Source organism: Myodes glareolus, chromosome 13, assembly GCF_982192425.1.
Source record: "Myodes glareolus chromosome 13, mMyoGla1.1, whole genome shotgun sequence".
NCBI lineage: Eukaryota > Metazoa > Chordata > Mammalia > Rodentia > Cricetidae > Myodes > Myodes glareolus.
The window spans coordinates 62,566,357-62,578,996 of NC_142038.1; the positions used below are offsets into that span (position 1 = coordinate 62,566,357).

The 12,640-nt window shown below is 49.1% G+C and overlaps 2 protein-coding genes across 10 annotated transcripts in view; both read right to left on the reverse strand.

Annotated features, from left to right (window-relative positions):
* Fhod3 (formin homology 2 domain containing 3) overlaps positions 1-4,122 on the reverse strand; it is a 429,672-nt gene extending 425,550 nt beyond the window's left edge. For 6 of the 9 annotated variants that reach the window (XM_085700035.2, XM_085700033.2, XM_085700032.2 and 3 more), the window contains exon 1: positions 3,887-4,120. In XM_085700035.2, coding sequence (XP_085556161.2) covers positions 3,887-4,051 — 165 coding nt within the window. In that variant the 5' untranslated portion in view covers positions 4,052-4,120. Of the gene's footprint in view, positions 1-3,886 lie in introns of all 9 variants that reach the window. The other 3 variants (XM_087896219.1, XM_085700029.2, XM_085700034.2) reach the window with 3 other exon arrangements.
* An 8,008-nt stretch (positions 4,123-12,130) lies between these two features.
* The window catches only part of Mocos (molybdenum cofactor sulfurase), a 49,283-nt gene continuing 48,773 nt past the window's right edge, over positions 12,131-12,640 (reverse strand). The window contains exon 15 of the mRNA XM_048442605.3: positions 12,131-12,319. Within this exon, the coding sequence (XP_048298562.3) occupies positions 12,209-12,319 (111 nt within the window). The 3' untranslated portion in view covers positions 12,131-12,208. The remainder of the gene's footprint in view (positions 12,320-12,640) is intronic.

Genomic DNA, 12,640 nt, shown 5'->3' on the forward strand with positions numbered 1-12,640 from the left:
CCACATACTAACAGCCTGATGTACTTCACCTGTAACCCGTGCACTCGGGCAGGAATTACCTAAGCACCATGGTAAGACACGTGTTCTGAATCAGTAGATCAGGGGAAGCCTGAGTGTTCAGTTCAAATAGAAGCCAAGACGATGTCCACCTTGTACCTGTAGCAAAGATCTAATCCTTGGTGCAACTGGCTGTTTTAAGGATAGGATAGCCTAGGCACTGTGGGCAGCCACAGAGACAAAGGTGGTGAGAAGGGATTAAACAGGGGACACTCGAGGCGAGCCCTGGAAGACGTGTTCTGAGAATGGACAGACTTCCTGGAAGGAGAACATGCAAGACACTAACATGGAGCATTGAGCTCCACTGAGCCAGATCAGTGTCAGAAGCTAACTCTGGGATTTAAACTCACGTGACCAGGGGGCTCCCATATTTAGTCTCTCTTGCTAGGACATGCAATAGTCCTTGGCCTGGCAGTCATGTGCTTGGTGAGCTGGTAGGGTTCTGATGAGACAGGTACCTGGAACAGAGCGGCTATCCCAGCTCTAGTCTCTCTAGCACTTAGTACATGACGAAAATGATCCCAAATCAAACTACCTACGTCATTAAAAATTACAGTTGTGGGGCTGGAGAGATGGCTCGGTGGTTAAGAGCACTTCTTGTTCTTGCAGAAGACCTGGGTTCCTAGCACTCATACAGCAGCTCACAGTTCTAGAATGTGCATAATGTACAGACATGTGTGCAAGCAAAACACTCGTACATATAAAATAAATATTTTTAAAAGTTTAATTGCAAAGTCATAATTGTTATTTTAAGACACATATTAGTCATGACTCTTTTTATACACATACTCTGCATTCCTGTTTTGTCTACCAAATGAGGAAAACTGCCCTTAGATTGTTGTTGTTTTTGTTGTTGTGTGTATGGTGTGTGTGTTTGGATGGGGGCAGGAAGGTTCATGTGTGTGTGGTGAGACCAGAGGCTGACATCAGGTGTCTTCACCAATCACTCCCCACTTTATTTTTTGAGACAGAGTCTCTCATATTGAACCTGGAGCTTACAGATTCAACTACACTGATTGATCCAATCAATCCTTTGGTCCCCAACATCCCACACTCCTCCTCTTATTCACCACCGCCATCCCCATGCACAGTGCTGGAATTACAGGCATGCACCACCACACCTAACTTTTTTTTTTCTTTTTAAGGTTCTGGGATATTGAGCTCAGGTTGTCACATTTACATGTCAAGCAGTTTAGCTGAGCCATTTCCCCAGTACAAGACTGAGGACATCGGGTATATACGTGAGTCCACCCGAGTGCTTCCCCTTTCTACCTCCCAGAGTCCCCCCGCCCCGCCCCCAGGAGAAGTGTTCCCTAAGCCCTGGGAAGAGTCACTGGTGGCCTGGAACATCCAGCCGCTAACTATATGTTCTTACCTCTAAGAACTCTACCAGGCCAGGAATTCTTTAAGCCCTTATGCTTGTAACATCACCTGCCCCCAGGCCAAAAGGTGCTTGGCACACAAAAGTGGTTGTGTTAGGCAAACTTGCCAAGGTAACGGATGAGAGGGCTCAGGAAGTATAGCCTCTGTCTTCACCCACACATCTAGCTGCTCAGAGGGCTGCACGGAGGTGTCCAGTCACACAGGCCTATTTAGGCTCTCAGCTCCCTACTCCGGCAGAGATATTGGTTTACTTAATTGCTCTCTACCTCTGTTTCTTTATCTCTAAAACAGGGATAATAAAAGCACTATATCATGGAGCTGTATGGTGTTAAGTTCTGTCATAGGTGGATTATCCGCTAGAGGGGCTGGAGATCACAGTTTGCACCTAGTACACACAAAGCCCCGCACTGCACAATGTGTTTGTGGTGGCTCGTGGCTGTGAGGTGCGGTCAGGAGGATCAAACTTCAAGGGTAACCTCAGATACAGAGCAAGTTCAAAGTTAGCTTGGGATATGGAAGACTACGCTCCGGTGTTTTTAATTGCTGGAAACTAACATCTTAAAGATACGAATGTGTGTACTTAAACACTGGATGCCCTGAATTCTGCTTGAAGGAACTCTGGTTACCAGTCAGCTGTTTGCACTATTCATAAGTGCAAAAACTTACACACAGTGTATATAAACAAGTGAAAATACTGCTGGCGTCCTTGGCCAAAAAGGTCTAAGACTGATCTTGGATGATTAAAGATTTTCTCTAAATCTTTTTTTTGTGTTTGTTTCACAAAGGATACCTTAGAAAGTTCTGGGAGACAGTGTGCCTGTTGTACTGTGGCTTCTGGTGGGGGCCCAGGAGAGGGAAGGGGGGAGCGTCAGGATTTCCTGCCCCACCAGGAATACTGGATTAAGACTATGGAAACCTAAAAACATACTTGAGTCCAGAGCCTGAAAGGTCAACCCATGTATATAGCGTTTGAGATCCAAGGAGACCACTTCAAGGTCACAAGGCCACAATTATGAGGCTTCTGTGGCTTCAACAAAAGATCACTGTAATCTGAGACCATGATGAATGGAGGAACCATGAAGTGGGAGACACTGAGAAAACTTTTACTGAATCTGCTGCTGGAGAAGGGGTGAGAACTTACTAAAGCGACTCCCAAGGTATGGCCGCGCTGTGGTCAGAAAGAATGCAAGTACCGTGACTATATAATCACCCAGAACCGGTACAGAAGGAATGAGAGAATCTGCCCACTCTCCATTTAAAAAGAAAAAGAAAAGAAAAAGAAAGTGGTTACTAGTTAGGTGGTATGGAGGGAGCACTGAGGAACTCAGAGCAGGGGAAGATGATTTCTGAACCCCTCAGGTACAAACACAGCCTCCTCTTTTACTTTCAAAACCAGTGGGCATCTAACAGAAAGCGGAAGGATTTTCCAAAACCACTTTTGCTCTTGGAATTAAGGGTTCTCTTTCCCAAATGTTTGTCCATGTTGATCCTCACAGAATTAATTATCTCTAAACTTTGATGTGGACCTAAGCAGAAAATACAGCAAGGAAGTAAACCCTTCAAGGTGCAGTCCATCTGTGTAAGTGGGAGGAAGGCTTTCCCGGAGAGCTAAATGATTAGCTTTCAATGCCTGGCTCTTTACAAACACTTTGCACGACGCCTGGCCTCCTTCAAAGGGTTAAAAAAGAAAGAAAAGACATGAAAAGAAAAGAAAACTCTAACGGGTGGACTGAGACGCCATTCTTCCCAGGGGACACTCATTTGGGGCTCCTGGGCCGAGGCTTTGTGAGTCTCTTGCCCGCGCCCCCGCCCTTCCTCCCACAGGGGCTGTTCCTCCAAGGTTCCTGAGGCCACCTGCTCCTCGGAAGAAAAAAACGGGATAGTGTGAACACTATCGCAGTGCGCGCCCCTTGCCAGAGGGAGGAGGGAGAGGTGTTCCCGGAAAGCGTGCTTTGTCGCGAGGGTCGCCTAGCCGCCCGCAGTGCCAGGGAGGCCCTACAGAGCTTCTGTCCCCGGCATCACTCAGGGCTCTCTTTCAGGAAACCGAGTCCCGCCCGGAGCTCTCTCCATGCCCGACTCGGGGCCAAGCGGGGTACCCGAGCCGATCGCCCCAGCGTCCGAGCTGCACCCCGCCCACCAGGCCGAGCTAACGGAGAGGCCACGGAGATCCCAACACATCCCGCCTCCAGCCGGTGTGGCACCTGCTGGGCCCCGCTCGTCCAAAGATCTGGGCTAGGACGTGGAGCTGTCCTTCCCGCCAGCCAGAGAGTCATGCGCCAGCCTCTGGGTGCTCGGGGCCCCTCTGCCTAACCCTCAGTGATATCTGCCCTTGGGCGCGTGTCCCCGGGGCCTCTGCCTGTCCAGTCCGTCTGCAGCGCCCCCACCCTGACAGGCACGGCTGCAGGGGTTGCGTCCCCAGCTCCCCACCCACCCCGCCGGATCTTACCTTGTGCGGCGCCCGCAGCAACCGATGGACTCCGGCCAGCTGGGTGCCCAGAGCCAGGTCCTCGCGGAATGTGAACAGCGGTGGCCGGCTGGGCTCTGGGAAGTTGGTACTGTTAAAAGGATCGGTGTCGTCCAAGAACTGCACGCGACAAGCCAGCGTGGCCATGATGCATCCCTGCCCCGTGGGGCGCGAGCCCCAGGGTCAGCGGGCCGCGAGGGCTGGGACGCCTGGTCTGCGCGAAGGGGAAACCGCCGCAGCAGCCGCTAGCAGGCTCGCGGGCTCGCAGGCTACGGCGCGCCGGGCTGAAGCCCGGACTCCGGCCACGGGGGGCGGGGCGGGGGCGGGGCTGCGCCCCCTCCCACCCCTCCCGCTCGGGCTCCTCCCCCCTCTCTCGGTTTCCCCGGCACCAAGACGGGCTTCCCCGACCTACGCGACCGCTGCAGGGACAGAGAATGCGAGAGCGGCTAGCGCCGCGTCCGCAGCCCTGCGCTTAACAGGGATCAGCGTGCAGGAACGCCCCTACGCAGAGCCGGCTACACGTGCACCCGCCGCCCAGGTCCCTGCTGCACCAGCCTCGGAGCGCGGGCACTGGATTGGGGACAGGGCTGTTCTCTGACTACGTTTCCCCTGGGACAGAACACAGCACAACCCTTTGCAGATGAAGATTATAGGACCGGCCTTTCTGCTAGGCACGCAGAGGCGAGGAACAAGCTCTCTGCAACCCTGTGGTTGGGAGACCGCAATCCTGAGCCCGGGTGAGGACTCCAGGGAGGTTTGCGTCAGAGAGAAAAGGAGCTGAGGAGAATAAGGAGCCTAGGAATCCCAGCAGCTTTTCTTGAGTCCAAGGGCGCCCGGAGTGAGAGCCGACAGGCTGCAAGGCAAGGCTCCACGACCCCAAAGCCGGGCCCCAAGAGCACCCTAAGAATTATGGTTGAACCTGTCCATCATCACCACCCCTCTCCTCGGTTAGGTCTCCGGAAGTTCTAACTGAACCCATCTGCAGCAGAGGAGGAGGGGTGCTTCTGGACAGATCTCAGAATGATGAAAAGGCGGGAAAAAATCGGAGGGCTCTACTCGAAACCCCGGGAATTTGAGTGACGCTTGACAGTCCCCCTGCTTCTTCCAGCCTGGAGCCGCAATGCTCCACGCAGCATATCCCAGCTCTCTTCGCTGCTCACGGGCGCCCCCTAACGTTTCTAAAGAGAACTGACTGCCTTTTCCATTTCCAGGCTGCATTGCTGATTCCTAATCCCTGTCTCCCTAAAAGCAGCATCTGTCGTTCTTCACACCCAAGAGGGCTCCTAATTCGTCCCTCTCCCTTCTCTCTAGTTTCAAGAGACTAGAAACCCTAGTCCATCCGTTAGCAGCTTCGCTCGCAGCTTTCCGTTTCTGTGGACTCTTCATAAGCATGTGCATTCTCCTAGAGATTTCTCTGGCCTCTCTTTTACACAGCCTCTGATTCCTTCATCAGTTGTCCTAGTCTTTTTTGATTGGTAGGGAGACTAGTTTTTGAGACAAAATTTGAACTGGGCTTGGTGGTGCATGCCTTTTGATCCCAGTATTCAGGAGGCAGAGGTACTCAAATCTCTGAGTTCAAGGCCATCCTGGTCTACAGAGCTAGTTCCAGGAAAACCAAGCCTACGTAATTGAGACCCATTCTCAAAAGGGGGGGAGGGGTTGGCGAAGCCCACGCTGGACTCAAACTCATGATCCTCCTGCCTCAGCCTCTCCAATGTCATGATGCACTCTATTTGACTCATTTCTGCCTACTTGGATTTTTGATGGTTAGTCTTTATCCACAGTTTGACTGCATTTAGACTCACCATGAAACATGCCCCTTAAGAGTGTCTTCAATGATGTTTCCAGAAAAGTTTAAATGAGGACAAGAAAACCCACCCCATGGGCTAGCGCTAAAGAAGAAAGCTGAGCGGCACAGTCACCTCTCTGTGTGTCCTGACTGTGACACAGCGTAGCCACTTCACGCTCCAGCTGTGTGCCTTCCCAGACGTGACGGAGAGTCTCAGAATCTGCGTCAGCCAGCAGAGTTCAGGGGATGAATACTGATCTAGCCTTCCATAAGAAACCACGTGGATTGGAGATGAGCTATCTCTCAGAAGTCCTCACATCAACCAGCTGTCAGCCAGCAGACACCCCTCATTCATAGCCCCCAAATTTCACCACACCCCTCATATTTCCATTTGTCCAAAACCCCTTATTTCCCCAAATTTCCCTCTCATTCATCATTCCCCCATCTCCCCACACCCCTCATGTCCTCCTGTTTCCTCTCTCCCTTCATATTTTCATAACTCGGTCACTTCTTCCATTAACACATGGACCCTGTTTCTCCATTCCTTGATATTTTTTTGACCGAGTCTTACCAGGCAGTCCTGACTGTCCTAACTCATAGTGATCAGCCTGCCTCTGCCTTCTGAGTGATGGACTCAAAGGCGTGCACCACCATACCCGCTCCCCATTTTTTGAATCAGGGTGGCTTCGTTACTTGCTCTCACGAGAAGAGTGTGTAGAATTAACAGTGTGTGGCTTCTGAGAACGGATCTGAAGAGACTCTGCAGCACCTCCTCTCACCCACTGTCAGGGAGCTCAGGGGAAAAAGCTTCCAAAGACTTCTGAAGATTAGAAAAATGGTTTTTATGCAACAGAACAATGAAACATTGGGCAAGATGATTGCCTACACTCATCTGGAATAAATAAAGCATATGGCCTGAAGCTAAGGAGTTATCTAGGGAGATCTCTAAAATCGTTCTAAGTACCTGTTGGGTATTTCCAGATGCACATACTAATGAATTTTATTTGCAAGAAGGGAAGAAATCTGGAATCCCTAAACTTAGAATTGCAAAATAAAGCAGTTTCTTATCCCCAGACTTCCAGACAGCAAAAAAAAAAAAAGTAATATATATTTTAATGTGTATGTGTATAGGTATTTTGCCTATGCCCCATATGTATGCAATGCCTGTGGAGGCCAGAAGAGGGTTTCAATCCCCTAAGTCTTAGGGCCTAAGAGATGAAATACATTTTAGAATGTGATTGTTGGAGGCCCGAGAGATAAATCAGCAGTGCAGAGCAGCTGCTCTTGCAGGGGACCAGGGTTTGGAAAAAAGGAGATTGCACCAGAGCTTGGAGCTAAGATCCATAGAGAAAGGTGAATGTAACCATACCCAAGGGCAAACCTGAGGGTGTAGAAAGCAGCCACACACGCAGGGCTGGCATAACAGACGGTCACGTGTGTCTCCGGCTCACTGCCTAAGCAGAAGTGTGTGCTGATGGGAGTCTGCCTCGGGCTCAGCACTGACTACTGAATACATAATGGTCATGTAGCCTGCCTTTTTAAGTCAAGGGTTCTGGATGTGCTTCACCTGGAAGGTCTCCTCGCCTGTGTGTACCCTCAGGCAGAGACTTCTTGGCCACTTTCCCGGCCTCAGGGTGCTGCCTGCTTCTCAAATCTGTGTCACTCGGTGTAGGGTGACTTTCTGTTGCTGCAATGAAACACCGTCACCAAAAGTGACTTCAGGAAAGACAAGTTTATTTTGGCACCTGGTTTCAGAGGGAGGGTGAGCAAGAGAGCCATGGCAACAGGCAGCAGGAGCAGGAAGCTAAGTGATCACCTTTAATTTTATAAGAACCATGGTTTTCCTCACTGTGGAAAATTCCTATGAATTTCCATGCACAGGAAAAATGAGAGGGAAATGGAATGGGGCTGTAAACTCTCAAAGCCCACTCGGCACCGTGCATCCTGCAACAAGGCACCTGCTAAGGGTTGTAGAACCCCTTCAGGCAGCACTAACTGGGGCCCAGCACTCAAATACATGAACCTTGAGGCAACAGTTCTCATTCGGCCACCACGCTTAGCTTGGCTTTTGACTGCGGCGGTTCTGTACTTCCAAGACACAAATGTTTTGAGTTGAAAGGTGTCAGGTAATAAACCATTCCGTTCGCCCTCTAGGTCATCATTTCGGCTGGCCTCAGCGGTGTCCCTCCTGCTGTGGCTGTCATCTGAGAGCATCGCTGAAATGAAGCGATTAAAATCATCTACCATCACGTCTAGGGGTGTCTGCCGGCTGTCAGCTGGTTGATGTGGAGCAGTTCTGTGAACAGTGCACCTCTATTCCATGTGGTTTGTCATGGAAGGCTAGATCAGTGTTCCTCCCATGAACTCCACACTGAGGCAGATGCTAAAAACCAAGAGCAGGCGCTGTTCAGTCTCTTGATCCCTGGGCTCAGGATTTGAGCTGCAGCTAACGATATAGCTCAGCAGGTAAAGTTGCTTGCCAAGCCTTACTACCTGAGTTGTTTCCCTATAACCCACACGGCGTCAGAAGAGAATCACCTCCCACAAGTAGTCCTGAGTTCCACACACTCAGGCACACACAAAAAATATATGAATGCATGTAATAACAACAACAAAATCACAGTGTCCATTTGACAGCTTTGGAAGGGGTTGGACACCAAGTCAGTTCAGGACCACCCCTGACTCAGAAACTGGGTACTAGATTCTGCCCCTGCAGAGGTAAAAGCGAAGCCATAAATTTGCAAAGAGCCCTGAGGACCCCAAGGTGAGGAACTGCTTCAGTCATCGCTTCAACGGTTAACTATGTGACATACAGTCCTGGAGGCACACACCCCTCTATATAGACACATGTTTGAGCACATGTATGGAGGCACACATACATCCACAGAAAGGGAAGCGGTAGAGAGGAGCGGGCTAGACAAAACAAAGCTACATCCTTGAAGGAAAAACAAAGCACAAATCTAAGAAAAACAGCCCCCAAACGACTGGTCTGTGCTAAGCAGACTGAAGAGTAAGGTGCAGATGCAATCAGTTAGGACGTCCCTTCTGAAGGAGCCACCACCAGTGATACAGTTTTCCTCAGAATCCAAAAACCCTCACCGGCACTCAGCTGTTGAGAAATGCTGACCCGATTTCAACTAGAGCTCAGAATCCTGAAAGAAAAAACTCTGTGCTTACCTAATGCTGCCACCGGGCGGTAGACATGACTGAACTTAGGCATTTTGAGATGCTGCCCTGTCCCACAGTAAGAACTGTGGTTTTCCTCCGTTTTCAGGTGAGATTTAGAGATCTTCTCTCACTTATTCAGAGACTGTATTATTTGCCACGATTTTAATTTAGGGATTTGTAAAGTGAAATACGTAGATGTTAATTCTGCTAGCACAAGAGAGAGGATTAAAGAGGATGTAAGAGGCTGCGGTTTCCACATGCTCCCTGAGCTGGCCCTGTGATGGGAGAGGCCCAGCCTTTCTCAGAAATCCTAGGTGCTTGAAACAATACATACCAAGGAGGTCTGGGCTGTTGCCAGGTCCCTGAGGGTCCTCAAGTCCCAACCAAGATTTCAATACCCACAATGGGTCACCAGGTCCTCTAGATGCCTAAAACCCTATACTTTCTATTTCTGGTAAACCCACACACACACACCTCTCCTTTACCTACTTATAGGTAGAATTTTTCGTCAGGGACCACAAAACCACTCTTGATTGGCTGACAGGAATTCACTCGCAAATAACCACACGGAGACTCTTTATTAATTATGAAAGGTTGGCCGATAGCTTAGGCTTGTTGTTAGTTGGCTCTTATAACTTAAAGAAATCCCTTTCTATTAATCTATGTGCCACCCCAAGGCACACTTCCCTCATCTAAGTACTGTCCATCCTGCTTCTTCTGAGTCTGGCTGGCCACCTTCAGATCCATCCTTCACCTTCCCAGCATTTTCTCTGCCCCCAAAATCCTGCCTCGCTACTGGCTGTTTAGCTTTTCTATCAAACCAATCAGAGTGGCACGTACTCACACAGTGTAAAAGAATATACCACAGCTACCTGTCTGGTTGCTGAGACAAAATACATGACAAAGACAATCTAAGAAGAGCATTTCTTAGAAAAAGAACATGGTGGCAGGAGCGTGAGGCAGCTGATCACATTGCACCCAATCAGGAGGCAGAGATGAATATTGGTGCTCAGTTCACTTTCTCCTTTTTTGTTTAGTCCAGGACCCCAGCCTATGAGGTGGTGCCGCCCATATTTGGCATATATACAAACCCGTTAACCTTGATCATCCGTCGCAGGTGTGTCCTGAGGTTGTCTCCAAGGCGACCCTAGGTCCTGACAAGTGGATAATTAAACCACAACCACTTCGCCATGAATGAAGGAAAGGTGGGAAAAGAGGGCAAAATTGATCCTGATGGCATCATCTAATCAAGGCACTGTCACTCCAAACAGCAAATGCCACTTTGGGACATGCTTGAAGGCCCCTGAGACCAGAGGCAGTTGTAGGTCAAAGAGGGCAGGTGATGGCACTGTCCTATCCATCTCCATGGGACTTACCTTGGCTTCCCCCAGGCTAATCTCATGTCTCCTCGATGTACCCCTGTGCTTAGACTGCTGATCAAAGTTGTATCATGTTGTGATTGGCTGAGAGGAACCACCAAACCCTCTGAGCTTGTTCTGTTAACGCAATGGGAGGTGCAACTGGGGAGAAAACTGCTCTTGGGTATTTGTTCTTATCATGCTTCCTGTACCTCTGAAGCAAAGCCCCCTGCTAGTAAACAACAGTGATCATAGTGATCAGAGAGTAAACTCTAGACCTCAGCCCCTCAGACGCCAGAACCTAAGACCTCAGCCCCTCAGACCTCAGCCTCTCAGATCTCAGATCTATCACCAGTTGGAAAACCTAGATCAAGCAACTGACCTTGGCCTCAGTTTTCTCATCTATAAAGATGAGACTAGTAAACTCCTCATAATTGTCTTCAAGAGGATCACATGGATCTCTCCGTCGGAAGTGCTTAGAACGTGGCCCACAATCATGAGTCAGCAGTTTAGGTCCCAGCTCCAGTTTGATCTCCCTAGGTTCTACTCCCATCTTCATGGGGTTATTTTGCCTCTCTGCCTATCTCCATAGGGTGTTTGGGATCTGTGAGGCGTGCAGCAGAGTGCTCGCTCACGCTAATCTTTCACAAACATTAGCAAGTGTGACAATGTGGAGAAGAGAGCTTGGGATGTGCAGAGGCACACTCTCTAGCTGGGCAGGCTTGTGTGACGTATAAACCCACTCCGTTTTATAAAATTAAAACACCATTGTGCACCTGAAATAAATCCAACACAGCCATGATACATAATCTTTTGAGAAATTGCTACACTAAGTTTGATACTTTTTCAAGAATTTCAAGATTTGTATTTATTCATGAGAGGAGGCTCATAGTTCTCATAAATGGCTGAGAAATATCAGCATGACATATTAGACAGCTGAAAAATATACTCGGGACAAAAAAAATAGTATAAATGAAAAGACCCAGTCTATCAGAAAGATGTAGAAATCAGGTGTGTGGGCACAATTCTAGCACTTGGGAAGCAGAGGCAGGCAGATCCCCATGAGTTCAGAACCAGGTAAGTTCTAGGCCAGCCAGAGAGACACAGTGAAACCCTACCTAAAAATAAAAATTTTTTAAAAACAGAAATCTTAAGTGTGAACACATACATAAGAAAATAAATAGACAGATAATTAAATACCTTCAAAATACATAAATCAAGCTGAATATGATATGGTGGTGCTTTCTCTTGGGAGGTGAGGGCAGGAAAATCAAGCCAGCCTGAGAGACGGAAAGCCCTGTCTCTACCCCTGCCTCCAGAAATATACAGAATGAGAGCCAGGCAGACGCTCTAGTTGCTGCCAGCCTGCTGACCTATTGCAATGTACCCAATAAACTCTGTGGTTTGGGGTTTCTCTGTGTAGCCTTGACTGGCCAGAACTTGCTCTGTAAACCAGGCTGACCTCAAACTCACAGACATCTGCCTGCCTCTGCCTCCCCAAGTGCTGGGATTAAAGGTGTGCACTAGCCCAATAAAACTATTTTAAAAAAATGGGGCCATGAAAATGCCTCAGCAGGTAAAGGCACTTGCCCCCAAGCCTGACACCAGTGGTTGATCTCCAGGACCCACAAGGTAGAGAGAATCAACTCCCACACAAGTAAAAAACAAACAAACAAAAACTTCATCTCCTGAGTATCATAAAATTTCACTGTCTATGACTGCTCATTGTTTGGATATGTGAAATGCGAGGACACCTTTTTAGGTGTGGGCACTGCAGGTCAGTGCTGGTGAGCAGAGAGGTCAGGGGCCCGGGTTAAGACTGGGTTGGGCCTCCAAAGGCAAAGAGCAGTGCCCATTCTAAGACTAAGTTCTACTGAACCAAGTCACAGGTCTCAATAACGTAGACAGCGATGTGAAGAGAAACTTTAATGCTCTCTGGGGAAGAAATGTTAGATGATAACGCCCGGGTGCTTCTGGGAAGCAGGTGAGTCAGGACACTCCACGCTCCTTCAACACAGGGAGCACCTCAGATCCCACCGACAGGAAGCAGGGAGAGGATAAATCCAAGGACGCGTGCATCAGGTACACACCAAAGTTCACCTGTGAGAGAGGCGATAGTCACAAGACAAGCCATATATTATTTTGAAAGTTGTTAAAAATCATTTGTAGCTTGCTTTTAATTCCAGCATTCCAGAACGCAGAGGCGTGTGTTCATGTGTGGAGGACAACTCTGGCTGCTGTTTCTCAGGTGCCATCCACCCTGCCTATGGAGACAGGGTCTCTTATGGGTCTGTTGCTCACCAGATAGGCTGGCTGAAGAGCCCCTGGAATCTGCCTGTTTCTACCTTTCCAGTCTGGGATTACAAGCATGTGTCAAAGTGTCCAGTTCAGTTCGTGTGTGTGTGTCTGTGTGTGTGTGTG